The sequence below is a fragment of the Mixophyes fleayi genome, chromosome 2, assembly GCF_038048845.1.
Source record: "Mixophyes fleayi isolate aMixFle1 chromosome 2, aMixFle1.hap1, whole genome shotgun sequence".
Lineage (NCBI taxonomy): Eukaryota > Metazoa > Chordata > Amphibia > Anura > Limnodynastidae > Mixophyes > Mixophyes fleayi.
This window is the reverse complement of record NC_134403.1, coordinates 155,429,204-155,451,100: the sequence shown is the minus strand read 5'-3', so window position 1 is coordinate 155,451,100 and position 21,897 is coordinate 155,429,204. Positions and strand designations below refer to the sequence as shown.

Genomic DNA, 21,897 nt, shown 5'->3' with positions numbered 1-21,897 from the left:
CACAGTGCTAAGATCGTTCATCAATGTTATATTACAGTTTGGATTTCTAGCCATATGGTGCTCACTTGCTTGTTGAGTATCAAGGATATAAAGTTGGGTGTAACTTGGAGTAACTGCAGTATCTGGCTAAAAGCTTCCTATTAAATGATGTACAGCACCATGTATTTTAAAGGCGTATGGTCTATGGCCAGATATTTCAGCAATGTTGGCTTTGAAATGTGTGAAGGCAAATGCAGAATTATGAGGATATTATGGAGATAACGAGTACATAATTTTAGGGTATTTGTCATAAACAGTTCTGCTAAATATGGTGGAACAACCACATCGGGTAACAAAACCTTTCTATTGTGACAGCATTCTGCAAAACGGCCATTAATCTCCTCTACCAAAAAGTGTATGGCACCACAATTTACACATTGCACATCCATGAGACTCAAAAGCATTGTTGAGGTGAATATGTCATGTCCAATGCAAGCGGCATATCAGTTGTTTTTGTTAGACGCTGATTTTGACGATAACGTTCCTGACTGTAAGATCTTTGAACTGCGCGCTCTGGGCGACCTGTAAGGGTAACCCCACGTTGATGTCCTCAACAGCAGCCTCTTGGCATTTTTGTTGTAAAGAAAGCGAGGATAAGTGAATAATGAAATAACATAGCAGTCCATGATTGAGGTCCCCCCGCAATATGCGCTGACATATGTGGCTGCAAATTACTGTCATAGTTTTCAGACCACCCGGCAGGTCATATGTTCCAGATCACCCAGCAGGTGCAGAGGGAGAGTTCACTAACTGTGTATTATTAGTGGTCACATTTTCCAGAGGACAATAGTAATGCATTGTTGTAAGTGGCGGGTAGACGGTTTTCAAAATAACTCTGAAACCTTTCATTTGGTATATGATATGCCCTGCTCAGACAATGGAATCATAGAAATAAGTCACTCAAAAAAAGTTGTACTTATGCTATTACTATATAGATTAACAGTAGATTACTGTTGTATAAAAATAGTTATTAGTGATAGTTTACCTTTACATGATCAATACCAGTGGCAATTCACAGTTTTGCTTGTTTATAGTCTGCTGTTAGAGCAAAACACTTTCTACAATTGTTTAATATTTCTTAATGTTATTATATTATTTCTTGCACAGTATTAATTTCTTTAAGTAATAAAGCTTTCATATTTTCTAAAGCCCTTAACTATGATGACAATCACATACATTGTTGTATCACAATAAAGGACATTTACAGTAATGCAAAATTGCCGAGCTTTTCACTATGCCTAGGTGCACCTAATTGTCCACCTAGCTCAGTGATAGCTAACCTGTGACACTCCAGGTGTTTTAAAACTACAAGTCCCAGCATATCCTTCCAGCAATAAGCTGCTATATATTGGCAAAGCATGCTGGGACTTGTGGTTTCACAACACCTGGAGTGTCACAGGTTAGCCAACACTGACCTAGCTCCTTCATTCTTCTACACCTTCCTCCTGGTGTCCAACTTTCTGATGTCTTACCTCTTGGTGTCCAACCTCCTGTTATCCTACCTCCTGATGTCCAACCTCCTGATGTCCAATTTCCTGGTGTCCTACCTCCTGGTGTCCAACCTCCTGGTGTCCTACCTTCTGAGATTCTACCTCATGGTGTTTAGAATTGTCCAGGAGTATCAATCTGCACTTTTGTGTGATTTCAGATCTGACTAGATATTGACGTGGTAAAACTTTAAGACCACCTCTTTAATTGAATAAAAATGCTGCTTGGTTTAGTCTCATTTATTTCTTAAATGAACCATGATTATGAGGTGCTTAGTGCTGAGTTAAAGGATTCCTATTAAAAGTATAGCATATGATGACACCTGTCAAGATGACACTTGTAAAATTAAGTCATTATGTAGGGAAAAGAATGTTTTACAACTCTCTGCAAAACATGATGACCCCTCATCACCCCCCTACTCCCATATATGACCCTTTTCCACTCCTTGGATGTTACTTAAATAATTTAATCTCACAAAGCAAAATCACTTTTTTGCATGTGTTCAACTAAGTAAGGGAATTCATGTGCCTACTTAAACATTCAGGCTCATTAATGTACACATTTCCACCCATTAAATGATGATAAATACCCCTGCCCTATGTTATGCAAACTTGGCCTGCCTTTCTGCATTTCTTGCCTACTTCTAAAAACTAACTAAAATTTCCCATTCTAAAAAATAAAAAGGCCAGACTCTGAAATTAAGTATGAAGTAAGGGTGGTTGCTGAATATATATCAAGGTATTGGACATCACAAATTTGAAGAAAATTATTATTACATATATGGAATAATTAATCAAGGCACCACTAGAGTTAGTATCCGGGCACTGAATGAAACAAAATGTTGTAATAAATTGTCACCATATTGCAATGATAATTGGTAGTTTCAAGTTGAATTTTGTCATGAATATTTTGCTGCATGTTCGAGAGTGATGTCTAGTTCTCACAACACAAAACTGATATGTCTATACAATATATATGTATATCCCTACCAGCCAGTTCATAAGGTTGGGGTTGCTGAACACATAAATAAATGTATTTTGGAGTGCCACCATAGTCTGGTTTATTAATGATTTAGAGAGCAATAACATGACAGTGAAGGGCAAATGGAACATATTTATAGTTCAAATAACTGTATTATATTAGTTGAGATGTGCTTAGTATATTTTGTACCAAAATGTGCAGCATCAAATTGTTTGATAGTAACAGAGATGCTTTGTTTTATTTCTTTGCATACCTGCATAGCTCTGCACTGTTACGATTCGGCAGACAGGGCATTGCTTCAGTCATTCAGGCTTCAGTGGAGGCAGAGAACATGCTCAAGCGATCGCCAACAGCCATATTTTGCAGAGCAGGGAGAGGGGAATGGGTCTGAGGAATGCTGATCTGAGAAATTCAACCTTTAACATTTCAGTTCCCCAGATTTTTTATTTAAATCTGTGTTTTAATTTTTCAAGTTAAAGCCATCCTGAGATGGCGTTAGTTTTCAAAGGTTGGCGGAGAAAAGCAAAGCTAGAGGTTAGATCGCAGTCCCTAAATAAGTAATTAGGTTTAATCTCTGATTTCTCCTGTGTTAAGCCCTTTATAAATTAAGAGAAGAGCCGCGATAGCCCTTTTTTTTTTGCTTGTCGTAGTTTCATAAATAGACCTCAGTATGAAGCACAGGTTGCTGCATCTTTAAGGATAGATATCATGTTTATAATTTGTTTTAGTAATAATTTTTATTATTTTTGGACAACTCTACTGATATATTGTTTTACACTTATGCTACATCAATGCATTTGCATATTTGAGTATATTGATACTATTGCTTTAAACTGTTTCTCTTATACAAGTTTTTTCTTCTACATTTTTAAATCCACCTTGAGCATCATAAAGATGCACAAGATGGATTTAAAAATGTATTAAGCATACTGTCAACATGAAATAAGCTTACATTAAAAGACAATAACTGCCACTGTAACTCAAAATAGTAAAAGCACAATTGGCGCAAGGAAAAAATAAATGCACCCCTCCCCCCAGAGAAAAATCAGGTATTTTAGGGTGAAATTGTTCATTTACTGAATCTAGAAAAATTGTGTTATGCTTTTTCATATGGCAATAACTTGTACTTTAGCTAAAAGATTTTGCTTTGAATGAATACCTAGAAGGTGGACAAAAAAATCATCTTCCTTCCCAAATAAGGATTACTATAGCTGAAGTCCACCCTCTTGTGGCAAATATGACTTTTTATCAAAGACTACCGCAGCCATTATCATGATGTCATATAAATGTCCCATAATGCTCAAATCTGTTCACTGAAAAGGCCACACCATGTGCCAGTGTTTTGTTGTTTCCTAACCCAAACAAGATTTACTCAACTATTCCTTCTCACCTAGCTATCACCAGTACTATATAGAAGCAGAGTGCAATGCTTGGGAGTCACCACTGTTCAAAAAAATTCCCCTCAGCTGTCAATGAATGCTAAAATATCTTAGGTTAGGTACACACAGAAGAATTTTCCGACCTATGTGTTATCCCAAACAATTGTACCTACGACTGAAGGTCCGATCAGTCTGGCGATTCATGCATACACACTGACACGATTTACCTTCAGATCTGTGTCATTCATCTGGTCCTTTATCTGGTCCTCTAGTTTTCAGATAATATTCATTCATTAATTCTCGTCATATTGTCACACTGATTAAAACCGCCTTGTTATAGCTATCCTCATGTCCTAAAGAATTTCATTAGCTTCTGTGACTCTGAAACTAAACATTCTTTCTCAGAACGAGCAAATTAATTATTCTGTCTACAGCACCCTCTACATTTATTCACCAGGACATTCATTGCTAGCATCGGCTGAAAAGAGCCCGACTCTGTAAACTCTATGGGGATCATGAACATGAGTGCATACACACTACAGGTGATTGGGAGGAAAATGTTAAACAGTCATCCAAATGAGCCAACAGTCGACACTTTGGAACGATTTTCAACCATTGTGTCACTATACACACTAAACCGACTTACGAATGAACAGCCATATGTCGTCAGCTGATTGGCCTGATGATTGGACGAAAAAGCTCAAGTGTGTACCTAGCCTTACTTACCTGTACATCAATTATTCAATTAACATAATTTTAATTAGACAAATCATACTACTCTGGAAGGACTGTGAACTACAATTACTAGCTTGGGTGACATGAAATAAAAACATTAATTTATTATTCTCTGAAAATTAAATATTCCTTTTTGCTCAAGAACATAAGCTCCGAAGACTAATCTATTTATATGCAAGACAGTTATTATACATTTGTGTCTTCGTTAAAATGTTTTTATGTTGTGACAAAATGCACTGTAACAAGTTAGAAGAGAAGCATATTTGTCCTTGAAAAAAATATAATCTGAATTTTTTATAAGGCAGTTTCAGGGGTCAAAGCAGACACTTTTTAAACAAACAACAGACCATCACAATGAGTGTATATCAGATGCTCCTGTGTTATATGCTCTAGATTTTTCCTGTGGTATGTGTGAATACAATGTCATCGTCTGTTTTCTGTAACTTACAACTAAACCTTCAAGTATTCTGGTTCCCTACTTCACACAGCCCATACTTGTACTGTAATCTCAGCAAGTAATCTAAACATTTGGCTAAAGATGTACTTGATATAGCAGTTGTTGTACTTTCACTTGTCCTTGCCACTGTCTAGCTCTCAGTTTATGCCTCAATTTAGGCCAGCGCAAAAAAAGCATCACTGAAAGATGGCTTGGAGAAAACTGTGAGCCTTCGGAAGGATCTGTCAGAAATGCAAGAATGGATAGCACAAGCTGAGGATGAGTATTTAGAACGAGATTTTGAATACAAAACACCAGACGAGTTACAAAAGGCATTGGAAGAGCTTAAGGTACTTGATTTATGTATTTTCTGCAGTGTTCCTTTCTAAAATACTTTACTTTTTGTAATAATTACACAGCGTAGCTTCACCTTATTAGGAATAATCACACGATTTTCCTCCAGCGTTTGTTGAATTAGGAACTGAAAAATGTCTACCTCAAAAATAATTAGCAACAAGGTAATTTCTTGATAACACTAGGTGACGATCTTGAGACATTGCTACCCAATACAATGTGCTGATTTTTTTTTTTTTTCTTTTAATACTAGACCTTGATTCTTATGCAGGTCAAATACTGAACTGTAGCTGAAGGTTGATTAGCTATTGTATGCTTCCCTGAACGTTTGTCTTTTCAAGGCGATTGTAGCAAATTACTAATATTAATAATAATAGCTACTTGCACAAAGGAACCTCTATTTGGGTACTTAGAATATTCTGTAGAGAGCTAAACAAATAATTCTTTAGTAAATAAAATAATTACCTGGATGTACTACTAATTGGATTTCCACAGATTTAACGTCACAGCTGCAGGAATGGATTGGCAGCCCCCACAATGCTGTATTTTTAGAAGGTGATGCTAACTGACAGCATTTGTTAAACAGGCAGTGTGCACATATCCTCATAATATACAAAGGCATAATTTGTTACCAAGGAATAGTAAATTATTATTATTAGAGTCTTGCAAATACAAATACATGCTATATACAGGCAGTACAGGTTTAAAACAGTCATTTAAACATAACATACAATATAAATCAGCAAGAAAAAGACATTTTCACATAAAAATATTATTTAAAATATAACCTGTCAGAGAATTACTATGAGAAAATGTTAGATGTTTGTATGTAATCTTGCAGCGTGGATGAATTGTTACTTAATATTACTGAATAATTAGATGCCTTATTCCAGGTCAGAGCGCCTGTTGTATCCAATTTTATCTCTTACAAGTCTGTGTGTAACCATTTCTAAAGTTATCAGGTATACAGTCATGGCCAAAAGTTTTGAGCATGACACAAGTATTGGTTTTCACAATGTTTGCTGCTTCAGTGTTTTTAGATCTTTTTGTCAGATGTTTGTATGGTATACTGAAGTAAAATTACAAGCATTTCATAAGTATCAAAGGCTTTTATTGACAATTATACTAACTTTATGCAACGAGTCAATATTTGCAGTATTGACCCTTCTTTTTGAAGATCTCTGCAATTCGCCCTGACACGCTGTTAATCAACTTCTGGGCCACACACTGACTGATGGGCGCTCATTCTTGCCTAATTAATGCTTGAAGTTTGTCAGAAATTGTGAGTTTTTATATGTCCACCTGCCTCTTGAAGATTAACCACAAGTTCTCAATGGGATTAAGGTCTGGGGAGTTTCCTGGCCATGGACCCAAAATTTCAATGTTTTGATCCCCGAGCCACTTAGTTATCACTTTTGCCTTATGAAAAGATGCTCCATCATGCTGGAAAAGGCATTGTTCATCACCAAACTGTTCTTGCATGGTTGGGAGAAGTTGCTTTTGGAGGATGTTCTGGTACCATTCTTTATTCATGGCTGTGTTCTTAGGCAAAAGTGTGAGTGAGCCCACTTCCTTGGCTGAGAAGCAACCCTACACATGAATGGTCTCAGGATGCTTTACTGTTTGCTTGACACAGGACTGATGGTAGCGCTCACCTTTCTTTCTCCAGACAGGGGTTTTTCAAAATGATCCAAACAATCTGAAAGGGTATTCATCAGAGAAAATAATTTTACACCAGGCCTCAGCAGTTCCTGTGCCTTTTGTAGAATATCAGTCTGTCATTGATGTTTTTCCTGGAGAGAAGTGGCTTTGCTGGCCTTCTTGACACAAGGCCATCCTCCAAAGGTCTTGGGCTCAATGTTCGTGCAGATGCACTCACACCTGCTTGCTGCCATTCCTGAGCAAACTCTGCACTGGTGGTGCCGCAATCCTGCAGCTGAATCAACTTTAGGAGACAGTTTTGGCGCTTGCTGGACGTTCTTATTCTCCCTGAAGCCTTCTTCACAACTATTGAACCTCTCTACTTGAAGTTCGTGATGATCCAATAAATGGTAGATTTAGGTGCAATCTTACTAGCAGCAATATCCTTGCCTGTTAATCCTTTTTTAAGCAATGCTATGATGATGGAACGTGTTTCCTTGTAATTAACCATGGTTAACAGAGGTAGAACAATAAGTTCAAGCACCACCCTCCTTTAAAGCTTTCAGTCAGTTATTCTAACTCAATCAGCAGGACTGAGTGATCTTCAGCCTTGTCCTTGTCAACACTCTCACCTGAAGTAACGAGAGAATCACTGACCTGATGTGAGCTGGTGGCAGGGCTGAAATGCAGTGGAAATGTTGTTTTTGGGAAAAGTTCATTGTCATGGCAAAGAGGGACTTTGAAATTAATTGCAATTCATCTGATCACTCTTCATGACATTCTGGAGTATATGCAAATTGCCATCATAAAAACTGAGGCAGCAGGCTTTGTGAAAAATAATATTTGTGTCATTCTCAAAACATTTGACCATGACTGTAAAACAACCTGTAGCCAATTAGATCATTGAGCAGATATCATGACCAGCTGGAGGATACAGTATGATCTGTAAACCAGGGCCAGTGCTAGATTTTTTTAAGACCTGTGTCAAACTTCACAAAAATACCCTATCAAAATGTTCTTCTTTTAAAAATACAGAATATCACTTAGTTTGTTTGTTTTCTATCAAATGAGTAATACATTTTCAATAAATTAACACATTTAATTCTATAATATAGAAATCCTATGCGCATTTTTTCCAACACCCATACTGTCTCTTTTTTGCAATTTAAATGAAGTGCAAAGGAAAATGTAGGGGAGATTAAGCAGATATCAAGTATTATGTTTCTAGTTACGTTTTGTGCAGTAATTTGGAACAATCTTGTTTTTTCGTCATGATCCCATGAGTACCCACCTTACATCTTCAATGGTCACATACATGTATGGTATCTATTATCCAGAATTCTTGTAACTTAGGGGTATATCTACTAAACTGCGGGTATGAAAAAGTGGGGATTTTGCCTATAGCAACTGCAGTTTAGTAAATATATCCCTTAGTCTTTTCCAGATAAGATTTAGTTTCCTGTAATTTGTAGCACCATTCCTAAATATACTAACGTGCACTTAAAACTCCCTACACTTTCTTTGACATTTCCTTCCTTCTTTTTTAGCTGTGCTCCTCACAGTGAGGAAGAAACACTTTTATAGAGTTGTATTTGCCATTTGGTATAACATGGATTACATCTGTAATAGCATTCTGCAACCGATGAATATAGTATTCAGTATTGTATAGTATTGGCACCTGGAATACTCAGTAACCCTGTTTTGCCCAAATATGTTTACCTACTTGTTGATTAATAGCTGCTCCTATCCTCTGTGAAGATGAAGCCTAGACATTAGAGGGCCACAGTGCATACATTATAAATGGGCCATTCAGTTCAACAATTGTACATAATCACACACATTTATTTTTATAATGAGGAATAAGCAAATTGTAGGATCCCAGTCATAACGGCAATCAAGATCTAACATGCGATTGGTAATGCCCAGCAAGGTTGGTCTAATATGCTAGTAATATGTGATCGGATCGAGTAAAGCAGTGACAATGGCCTGTACATCTTGAAAACTCAGGCTCTAATATGAAATCAGTAATGCCCCTGCAAGTTCTAATATGCAAGTGATAATGCCAAAAGATACAGTATAGCAGTGATAATGCCTCTATGCTAATAGTAAAGCTCATCAAGACCCATCAAGATAGCAAAAATATTCCCACATTTTATGGTACAAAAAGCACAGGCACACAAATAATACCAGTCAGTTCTAGTTGTCATAAAGTTGCAGCATTGTTTTGTTTTGTTTTTATTTTTTTGTCAGATGCAAGCGAGATATATTAATAGAAAAATAGAGCAACATTTTCAGAAATGTCAGAGGGACAGAGGTCAGTTTCTGCACATGCTTCTGTAGGCCTCTGTCTTAGGGTTGTCCAGGAACCAGGTAGCAATGGCGCCTAAAAATGTGCTGCTGACATTATCTTTTCACAATGTTATCGCTCTTTTCTGGCTTACTATATATGACAAGCCAACTACTACAGTTTAACGGAAAAATTGATTTCAAAGTATACAGATATACTCAATGCCTTAGCACTAATAAATACGTATGCTAGGACTGAAGTTATCACAGATGAAATAATTTTATGATTATTACTTTTATTTACAGAGTACCAACATAATATATAGCACTGTGAAGAGACGGTCTGATTAATTAAAGTGAACACAGTTTTTTTAAAAATAGACAGAAATTGCAGGCACATACGTCCGTATTCAAGTACAAGCGGATCTGAATACGGATATAAGTACGCTCTGTCTATACAGGACTTGCCTTATGCAGACAGAACACACTGCAGAATGCACACAATACATATATTCAGTATAAAGTCCCATCACAATACACAGAAAAAAAATAATGAATACATTAACACCGGTTAGTGCAATCATTAATAAAAACACATGAAGTACATTTATCAGGGTGTTCTTAATGCCTAGTGTATATACAATGGATTTATAAAGTTGCTATTAATTGCAAACACATGTTCTAGAATGCATACACAAGCGTCATCACTATCAAATGGCACCTTGGCACGTCCATACTGTGCAATGCCTAAGTGCATACTCCACTCTCCCTCCCCCACTCCGCTCTTTATCATAGACTGTTGGAAGAGACCTTTACGCTTGAAGATGAATTGCATGCACTTGAGTGCACTGGCATATAGGTAATTTCTGAGCATGCGCAGAGCAATTTTATGTAACAATACGACATGCAATGAGACTTACGTTCCTAAATGATTCAGACCCAGAAGGATTATTCTAAATTACCTACTACAGATATACAGATGCACATACACATTTGAACCAAGTTATACTACTGGTATAGAAACACAGTTCAGTATATGCATGCATAAAACAGTACAGCTTCAAGTCAAAGTACTGTTAAACAGCAGTAATAACCAGCTGAACAGCATGCATTAATATAATCATAATACTAAATAGTTAAAAACAAGAAGAAAAGCTTTCATGGAGCTGATTAGATCTTAAATTATACATAATTGTAGACATATGTATTATCAGGCGCATACTGAGTGTAAGTTTTCAAGTTGTGAAGCTGAACAGTCTGATGGACATTTCTGCACTTGATACAATTGGAGCCAACTGTTCGCAGTGATATTAATTTCCTCTGGAGTGGTGCCGAAAATCAACAGTCCCTAATCTGTGACATGGATTATGAATTTTATACACGTCACCTCCGCTGCTTCCAGTTCTTCAGATCTGATCATGTAGCCTGAAGTTTGTGTCCTTCTCCTCCATTCATCCTCTTTGACACTTCAACGCAAAGCCATTACTACAACTGTAGCATAGTAAAATTGTTTACCAGCTAAACTGTTTACCACCAAAATTGTCCTTCCTTACTTTTTTCAGTAATTGTGAAGTCACTATTCACTCTCCAGTTAGCTATTACCAAGGCAAATGGTGTTTAGAATCTTGAAAACATTTTCAGGGGAGATATTAGAGCATAAATATTTAAGCTGAGTAAAAAGTACTAAATAGATTAAAGGGAAGCTAAAGCCAATTATTTAGAAAGGATCTGTAGTTCTTAGAATGTGCATAGTGCTAGTACCTCTGTAGGCCTAATAACTAGTAAGTTAAGGTATGTAAACATCTATCAACATTTTTTTCAAACTCCTTTTCATTTCTTGGGCTTCATAAGCTAGAATTATATGCTCACTGAACAATAAATATTGTCAAAAGTGTGAACTTTGACATATATACTGTCATTTAATACATTTAAATTGTTAGCTGTATAACTATTGCATTTTACAATTATATTGTATCCAGCTCTAGCACATCCTCCTCTCTGCTTCTCCTATATGTGAGGATACCACAAGTCTCTGTTTGTGGCTCCCTGCTCTTCTTGCTGTGTACATCTTCTCTCAGTGAACTAAAAACCTCTCATCCGGACTCCACTCTGCCCCCGTCTATAATATTACAAGTTCCTCAATCTCAGAAAACCCTCTGTCATTTGTTATCTTACTCTCTCATACCGTCCTCACATCCAGGCTTTCTCGAAATCCTTCCACATCCGCCTCTGTCCAGCATATGTCTATTTCTTGCTCAAACTGCAATAAAAGCTTTAATCCACTCACTCATCTTCAGGCTCAACTACCGCAGCCTCCTTTTAGTTAGGATTCCTGTCACCTGTCTGTCCCCTCTTCAATCTATACTAAATTCTGCTGATCTTTCTCTGTTGCAATTCCACATTCACTGCTCCACTCTGCAAATCCTCACACATTCTTTCCATAACCTGATTAATCTAAGTAAAGATCTTCATTCTCACTTACAGAGCCCTCAGTAATATCAGACCTTTCTATATTCCACCCCTTATCTGCAAATACTCTCCCTTTTTGTTCTTCCACACACCATTCTACGGAACTTCTCCCATTCTCTTACCTACTCATGGAATTACCCATCATGCTTTATTAGACCCTCTGTCCACCTTCAAAGCTTTAAAGAAGCTCTTAAAACTCACCAAATCTCTGGTCTATTCAACAACCATGGACTCACTGCTCCCCCACCATTAGGCACAAAAACTCTAACCTGAGTCATACTTGCTACTCAGCTTTACCTCCTTCCCAACTAGATTGTAAGCATCTTATTGGCAACTTGCATGCAAATGTTTTTCATTTATGCTGTTCCTCACTGTTCAGCGCTGTGCATCACCGAAGCGCATTACAAATAAAAACTATAATAATAATTATAGTATAAATCAACACTTAATCAATACTTTATGTAAGGTACATGGCAAATACATTGATTCACATAAACTGCAATACAAGCAGTGTGGTGTTTACATGTCTTTCTTTTGTAGCCAAATGCTGCTTCTTGCTTCCAATTCAGGGTGAGGGTAATCAATACTCACTATCTCGCTGCCTCCTCTAATTGTGATGTCTTCTAGAGCTGCCCTAGCATATAATGTGACAGTGTGTGCCAGTTGCTTTTAATTGGTCCTCTGCTTATAAGCATTTGCTTTTATATTATATGATTAGAAAACAAAAGCACAAATTCATTGAGAGGGAATGAACATTCCAAGCACTCTCTCTCAGATTATTATCTGCTGCTGTCAGAGGCCAGTTTGGTACAAGACAATGGCTTTTAGTGTTATGCAGACATTTTGCCTGGCCAACTTGTGGCCCCTTAGGTGTTGTGAAACTACAAACCCCAGCATGCTTTGCCAGTAGACCAATAGTTGACAGAGTATGCTATCACTTGTAGTTTTACAACACTTGCCACAGGCTGGCTCAGTTTGGTTTTTAGATTGTTTTCAAGCACCCTCACTTCAAAGAACGAAAAATGGGAGTAAAATCATGTAAATAAACTAGAGTGTAGGAGCAGTTAATATGACATAAATGATCACCATTATGTGTACCACATGAGCGGAGATCCATTCATAGTTTCAGCACAGTATTCTTTGGCTCCAACACTCCCCTCCTATAATCTCCTATTCCAGGTGCTCAAAAGGGTACAAAGTGCCTGAACCTGCTTTGGGGATCAGTAGCAGTGGTGGATTATATATTATGGCTCAGAGTAGTATCTCCTGCTCTGGGCCATAATATATAAACCACATCTGCTGTGGGCAGAGGGGTTTTATATATTATGGCCCAGAGATAGTGTGCAAATTATATGCACATTAAGAACTCTTGTAACTATGTAAGGCCTTGTATACACCAGCACTTTTAAGGCTGTTGTATGACACTAAGGTGCTTTTAATGCGTATTAAATGCACAGAAAATGAGTGTTTATGAAACCCTTTAGTGAATGCTGTCAGTGTACACGCTGGCAGTCGCTTTCAAAAGTGGGACAGTTTTTCTTTTTTGTGCTACAAAAGTCTAAATGAGTGGTTCATTTGTTTGTAGACCTAAGAAGCATTAAAGGATTAAAGTAGTTTGATTGGCTGCTATTATATTGTCCTTAGTCTCTCTGTCAGTGTGTGTGTGTGTGTGTGTGTGTTAGGGAATTTAGACTGTAAGCTCCAATGGGGTAGGGATTGATGTGAGTGAGTTCTCTCTATATCGCTCCAGAATTAGCTATATAAATAGATGATGATGTTGATGATGAAAGTGGCAAAATCTGTCTTTTACAGTATTCTATACATTTTTGAATATTATTAGTTTTTACTTTTGAAGTTATGGGAAGGGGGCATTTCAATTACCAACTCAGGCAGAAGAACAGCTAGTCCTATCACAGGGGATTATAATGTACAGAATAAAAAGCAATCAGTACATTGTGTACTCAAGAAAACTTTATTGATTGATTAAATTATTGATTCAATGCAACTACTTTAGTTCCAATTCAAATCACTGTGTTTTACTTCACTGTGTTTATGTCTACTCTCACCAACATGTATTGTTTTAATAAAATCAGTCTAAACATCTTCTGAATTAAGGTTAAATATAATTACATTGTTATATTTTCTTGAGTTTGTCTTTTTTTTATTCAGTCTTTGTTACAGAACTCATGAGAATCTGTCTCTTTATCTCTCTGTTTTTAATCTCTACTTCTTTCTATTCGTGTATAATTAACTATTCACACTGTTAAAATAAATAAATAAAATACTTATCTAATTAGTATTCTAAATATTTCTACTGTCAATTATTCTATGGCGAGTATTTACTAATGTATGCTGTTGGAGGTAGGAACCCTGAAAGATGTTTCTGATGATATCAATAAGTTTTGCTTCCCGTCTAGAAAAGATCAGTTTTTTCTGCTACTCTTCTAAAAATAACTGTTTATTGTTACAGAGGGCAAGAGAAGATGCTGCACAGAAACAGGACAAAGTGAAGCTTCTGACAGAGTCTGTGAACAACTTTATTACAACAGCGCCACCTGCTGCCCATGAACCCTTAAAGAAAGAGCTGAGTGTACTGGTTACCAATTATGAACGGCTTTGCAACAGATTAAATGGAAAGTGTGAAACACTAGAGGTTAGTTATATTATGCAGGTGTTTATGTGAATGTCATTAGCATCTGGAGCTCAAATTGCTCCAGTATTAAAATCCGTTTTACTTCAGTTATGCAAAAAGGACATCGGATAACCACATGTTTAAGAGCAGCTGACTACTACACAGTTATTTTGTGCAGCCTATCAATTTACCAGAAACTACATACATCCCTGAATCACATCATCAGCATTCCTACACTCATGGAGCCTGATTCATTAAGGAAAGTAGAGCAAAGAAAAAGAGTAACTTTGCACCTTGGCAAAACCATGTTGCATTGGAGGGGAGGTAAATTTAAAGTGTGATGGCAGATTTCTAGTTGGAGTAGGACATGTTCTAGAACTTTAAATTTCAGTGGAAAATGAAAGCTATCAAGTATTTGTGTGTGACATAAATAAACAGCCAGTATTTAACTAATGTGCAAAATAATAAACTAATTTGCACTCTATGCATTGTAATATGGTTTGTCCAGAAGAAGATTTTCTCCTCTTTTTTGCCTTACTTTCCTTAATGAATCAGGCCCATGCTGTCTATATTGTACCAACCTACACACAGTTTGTGAACGGAACCAATATTCATGATACTGCAACATAGACTTTTCTAGTTTCTATTGAATTAATAAGTAACACCTTAAATGGTAGTTTACTTGTAGAACTTGAGTTATAGACTATTGTAATACACATTATTCTTAACTTTTTAATAGTTTTATAAATATTTGTCAGTCAAGAAATACTAGGAATTGCCAAATTTTAGTCTGGTTAGCCGCTCTCAAAATGAGTGGGGAGAGGTTCAATTAAAAATTCTATATCGTTGTGCACTAGTCGATGCTTTTTTACGGTATGTGCTGTCTCTTTTGTCCTCATTGCTGATTTCCTAATATTGAGACATTTAGAATCCATTTAAAAAGTTATCAGATAGAGATTTCCTCTGCAAGTGCAATTTCACGATAAATACTGTATCTGTACAAGTTATGCCAATCAGTGGTCGAAGTGGAATCCTAGAAGTGGCAGTATGGTAAATGTAAGTGACGGTATGCATACCACCATATACAGGTGAACTTTCACAACTGACGCCAGTGGTGTATTATATAATATAATTGTTTCCTCTTTTCTTTCAAATTATAGAATGATTTTCCTCTTTTCTTCCCACTATTTATACTACACTCAAGGAATAGAATATAATTGTACAGTATATTTTTATACACATTACACTTATATATTATGTATAAATTTCCTTTATATAAACATTTTCCTATTTTAATTGAATAATCATGTATTGAATATAATTGCATTATGTAAAATGTAATTTAAAAATGTGGTTATTTTTAACAGAAATAATTTTCAGTAATATGATTTGAATGTTTACATAGATGTACCCAGGGGTTGAAGTGAAACTCTAGCAGTGCTAGTCCGGAGCCGCCTATGCCCCCCAAAGGTTTAGGGGTTTTGATAGAGTGAAATACATTTTAGATGTATTTTAGCACTATATAGTATAATATAAAGCATATTAAATGATGCAAGGCTATCCACTCTGTGTGCCCCATCTCTCCTGTGTCCAGTAACCTTTCCTCTGTTTTCCTCCACTACTCCCTCAAGTCATCTTTGTATACTTACATCCCTTATATATCCATAATATTATAATACAACTTTACCTTATATCTTCCATGTTACCCTTTATATTTCCTTGATATGTTTCCTTTTGCTTTTCCTATGTCTTCATTGCCGATATCCCCCTCTCTCCCTCCCTACCTGCTCTCTCCTGTGCCTCTCGTCCTGCTTACCTCACTTCTCCCTTACACCTTGATCCTCTCTATCTATCCCTGCTTCTGCCCTCTCACTATTGAATTCACACTTTTACCCCTCTATGACAATGCAGCCTCCTTCATCACACTGCAGCATCCTTCATCACACTGCAGCCTCCTTCATCACACTGCAGCCTCCTTCATCACACTGCAGCATCCTTCATCACACTGCAGCCTCCTCCATCACACTGGAGCATCCTTCATCACACTGCAGCCTCCTTCATCACACTGGAGCATCCTTCATCACACTGCAGCCTCCTTCATCACACTGCAGCCTCCTCCATCACGCTGTGCCCTCTCCTTCATCACACTGTGCAGCCTCCTTCATCACACTGGAGCATCCTTCATCACACTGCAGCCTCCTTCATCACACTGCAGCCTCCTCCATCACGCTGTGCCCTCTCCTTCATCACACTGTGCAGCCTCCATCATCACACTGTGCAGCCTCCTTCATCACACTGCAGCCTCCTTCATCACACTGCAGCCTCCTCCATCACGCTGTGCCCTCTCCTTCATCACACTGTGCAGCCTCATTCATCACACTGTTAGCCTCCTTCATCACACTTTTGCCCCTTCATTACTGTTCCTACTCCTTCATCAAACTGTGCCCCCTCATGATCACACTGTGCTCCCTCATGATCACATTGTGTCCCTTAACATCATACTGTGTCCCCTCCATCATCACACATTTGCCCTTCCTTGATCACACAATTGCTCTACTCCATCACACATTTGCCCCCCTTCTTCATCACACTGTGGCCCCTCCTACATCATACTGTATACCCCCCTTCATCAATGTGCCCCCTCATCATCACACTCTGCCCCATCCTTCATCACACTGTGTCCACTCAACTGCTGCCCCCTCCGTTCCTCTTCTTTGCTTCTTCGGTCTTCTGGCTCCTCTCTGCACCACTTCTAAATGACAGTGTCGGGACATGATGACGACACGCCCGACAGTCAGTGAGAAGGGAGCAAGGAGGGTGGAGGGTGCTGCCACCACAGGATGCACATACCGCCCCACTTTGAGCACTGGATTTACCAAAGGACAGCATTTGTACACTGGCTATTAATGAAATATCCCTATAGCTTCAGTTTTTTCATTTATTTCTTCTGCAGGAGGTATGGAAATGTTGGCAGGAGCTGTTATCATACCTGGATTCGGAAAACAAATGGATTGATGAAGTTGAACAAAAATTAAAAACAACCGAGCATGTCAAGGGGTCACCAGAAGATATCTCACAGGCCTTAAAGGTAGGTTTTGAGTTGAGTTTGATTACATCTTAAAGGATAGCTCAGTTCAAAATCAAGTTTCCTAATGAAATTATTATGCTGGGTAAATTAACTTTTTGGAATGATGAATTGGAATAACTTCTAATACTTGGATTAGAGTTTCTCTGAAAGTGCCTGTTAAACACTCAGAAGCAGAATACTGATGCTATTAAAATGTAGGATGTGAGTATTGTATCTGACTTTTCATAGCAACATTCACAACCATGGAAGCAATCGATGCTGTCCACAGTTTGTTTCCATGGTTACAGAGGTTTCCAAGGAAGCTTAGTTATTCAAAACTTACTTGATTTTTACATATGATTTCAGACAGATATTCTATTTAAAATATCAGTAGTATTTCCTGTAAGTTGTAGCACCCAGCATAAATATTTTAATTGAACAAAGTCCTTTTTGAGTGGAGTTACCCTGTACATTAATAAAGTGGTTCTCATGTACACAAAGCAGTTGCAGAAGGTTGCGTTTTAACAGTATGATGCCCTTGGAATAAGCTACAAGAAGATGTTGTGACAAGTATGTCCCCATTCCTTCACTGCTATATAACCCCTGCTTTTCATTTATGTGCAAGATCAGATACACAGGCTTTGCCATACAGATGGAACATATTTGATTTAGGCAAATGGAAGTTGCAACTTGCATGGTGCACCTCGGCCCACCTCACTACGATTGCAACACAATGGAGCTAGAGGGGTTATTGTGGTATGATACAGCATTTCCTCTATGGTTCGGGGCTTGTAAATTGCAGAATTTAAATAAAAGAGATGAGCTCCATCTATATGGAGACAAATTTGTGGCCATTATGCCTTCATCCAAGTTCCAACCATTTGTTCTGTAACATTTTACAGGTATAAAGTATAGTGTGTCTACAATTGTGTGCCCTTATGACCCTCCATTGAAATTCAGTTGCATAAATGCTATAAGAACCTGACCTAAAGATGTGTAAAAATGTTTTTAACGTCTGTCTTGCTTTGTTACCCTTGTTGGAATTAGCAAGAACGGGAAGAGTTGAATAGTAAGCACAGAGTGGTCATTGTGAAACTGGAAGGTGAAGGTGGTTAGGTCAAAGCAATACTGCAAACTATGACCTCTGTCTCAAAGGACATTCTTCACTATTAGTGACTCACAATCAACTCTATCAACTTGTGTGGAAGCCTGCATGATCTGGCAGGATATATGTATTTCACAAGAACAGGCTACATCTTAGTTCAATAATAGCATTTAGTCACAAATAGAAAATCAAAAAATCTGTCTCTTGAGCCAGGTGGGCTCAATAGCATGGTAGGCAGAGGAAGTGGGGTATTATCTACTACAGTGTATATTGCTAGCTACTGCCTGCCACTCCCTTATGGAACAATTGAACATTCACTTCAGCCCAATAGCATGCACCCAGGCTGACACCAGGTATAGTCCTATATAATCATCATCATCACCATTTATTTATATAGTACCACTAATTTCACAGTGCTGTACAGAGAGCTCACTCACTCACATCAGTCCCTGCCCCATTGGAGCTTACAGTCTAAATTTCCTAACACTCAGACAGAGAGAGAGAGAGAGACTGACTAGGGTCAATTTGATAGCAGCCAATTAACCTACTAGTATGTTTTTGGAGTGTGGGAGGAAACCGGACCACCCGGTGGAAACCCATGCAAACACATACAACATACACTTCAACATACAAACTTCACACAGGCCATGGTCGGGAATTGAGCTCATGACCCCAGTGCTGTGAGGCAGAAGTGCTAACCACTTAGCCACCGTGCTGCCCATAGGCTCCAATGTTTTTTTTTTATCCATGTAGATCCTGCAAATATGGAATACAATCTAAATGCACACCTGAAAAGTCCTTACTATGCTATCTGGGCTCTTTATTGTCCTGTGCTAGTGTTCTGTCTGTCCACTAGCAGAACAGTAGAATTGTGAATAGGTTTTAAAATACACCTCAAATTTGCTTATTTTCAAAAGTAAATGTTGATGATGTGTAGTGGCTGTTGACTTGTACAATAACATTGTTTTCATACTTTTCTGTAAAATATATACACTGTAATAACAATATAATGAACCTAAACCATCATCATCATCAACGATTATTTATATAGCGCCAGCAAAGTCCGTAGCGCTTTACATTTGGGAAACCATAGATTTGTGCTCACACAATGTAAGTGTTACAAGTCTTATGTTCAAGTGCAGCAAATATTATGCTTGTGCCATGCCCTTATTGGGTAATTTTTGACAGCTGAGCTCCTCAGCCACCTACAACCACTGCAATCTAAGCCAACCCTATAGTGTGCACATGAACAGGTATGTTTCCTATGATGATACCTTTTCTAACCATTGCTATGACTCCAGGCAAAGCCATGCAGCTTGTTTATTTAATTGGCTATATGAAAGTACATCTTTGTCATGTCATAAAGGCATTTGGGAGCATCTAACATTGCAACTGAGTTCATAATTAAACTTCAATGTCTTTGCAAATATGGATAATTACTTTTTTTTTCTATATACTTTGCCTCATAGTTGGAAATCTGTCTGAATCATCAGAATGATTTTGGTCAAATTCTATATAGAGTTTTCTCAGTGACTGGGTCAAATGGTTCAGAAAATTAAACACTATGGGCCTGATTCAACAAGGCACTCATACTGAAGGCAACGTGCGCTTGTTTTAAAATGTCCAAATGATGAATTCGGATGTAGGTCTGCTCTACTACACAATACACTGTAGCATACATCCAATACCTATATGTGGTTTATAAATTCGCAAAAGACCGCACAGAAAAAAATATATACTGAATTAATGTCACCTGTTAACAATATAGGCATTAATGATAAAACAAAATTGTGTTTTATTTTTTCTATTTATTCCCCATGAAGTACATTCATAAAGATATTATTAATGTCTACTGAACGTAAAATACATTTTTAGAGTTACTCCTGATTACACACACAATTTATACATACGACACTGTCATCACTAGTACTCAGGACTTAGACTATCCCTGTGCCTGGAGCAAGCGATACTACAGAAAAAACAGTAATTTTGCAATGCCCAGAGCTTGATTCAAACGTGGCTGCGTGCACTTGGGTTTGGCACAAACCTACTGTAAATTGTGTTTTTTGTATACGAAGACAGAGTGGACATGGCTGCGTTCTGTGGCTTGTAGTCCGGTTCTGGGCATTCGCACAGTGATTTCTCATATGATAGACTCAAAAATGACAGATGTGTTTCTTGATGAATCAGGCCCTATGAGTTTTGCTCCTCTCTTTTTGCAACTATAAACAGACGTGACGCCACAAAACGTTTGTGGCCACTTGTAAAAACAGTTCCTAGTCAAGCTCTATGTCACAATCTGAGCTAATATTGGGACAATAAAATTGGCTATAAATGATATTTTAGTGTCTCTGAGCAAGTTCCTTGTTTATAAAATATTTATTAGCTCATTAAAAAGGGTGAAAACACCATCGTTCTTCATCCACCAGTGATTTAATTAATGAAAACAAATATGAAAGCATGCGCCTATTTAACTTAACTATAGCTCCTATAGACAACTATGAAACTCATCATAAATAAGTTATCAGCTGCAAAGGCCCACTGGCATCTTTGTATAGTTAAAGACAGTTTAAGAGTTCTATATGTAAAACAGTAGTTATGACACTATTTACAAATTGATTTAAATTATTTAAATGGGTAGGACAACTTTTGTAGCAAAACCATCAGGGGATTCAACAAGTTGGGCTTACACTGAGAAGACATTTTGGGCAGGTTCATATTGCTGTATTCCAGTCCACTGTCTGCATCGTGATTAATGTTGTATTGCAGTCATTTGTTTTGCTTAATACATTATTTCATTTTGAAGTTGTATTTGTTTATTTGTATATTTTTCTTCAGTCCATAGAAAAAATTATGAAACATCCAGATCACAATCGCAATCAAATTAAAGAACTTTCTCAGACATTAACCGATGGAGGCGTGATGGACGAATTGATCAATGAAAAACTGGAGACGTTCAATACACGTTGGGAAGAAATACAGCAGGAGGTAATCCATAATTGTTATTGAAAGCACCAAATGACTACTAATTATATTTAAATTATGAGTGAGAACGAGTTACATGTTCAAAACATTATAGATTTAAATATTTTCTTTTGTCTGTAGATTAACAGTTCCCAACAAAAATGCAGTTATTTTTTTTCATAATGCACAAGTGATATTAATATATGTTTAAACTTATATAAATTACATCTATATAACTGTTGAATTGTCATGCATCTTCTATAACCAATTAGTTCTATTATAGTTGTGTGCATTAGGCCACTTATGCTTTGTAAAGAATAG

General features: G+C 37.4%; 1 protein-coding gene across 8 annotated transcripts in view; it reads left to right on the top strand.

Moving 5' to 3' along the window:
• DMD (dystrophin) overlaps positions 1 to 21,897 on the top strand; it is a 1,967,742-nt gene that overhangs the window by 856,388 nt on the left and 1,089,457 nt on the right. For all 8 annotated transcript variants that reach the window (XM_075200299.1, XM_075200300.1, XM_075200296.1 and 5 more), the window contains 4 exons: positions 5,238 to 5,408; positions 14,279 to 14,461; positions 17,394 to 17,528; positions 21,451 to 21,600. In XM_075200299.1, coding sequence (XP_075056400.1) covers positions 5,238 to 5,408; positions 14,279 to 14,461; positions 17,394 to 17,528; positions 21,451 to 21,600 — 639 coding nt within the window. The remainder of the gene's footprint in view (positions 1 to 5,237; positions 5,409 to 14,278; positions 14,462 to 17,393; positions 17,529 to 21,450; positions 21,601 to 21,897) is intronic.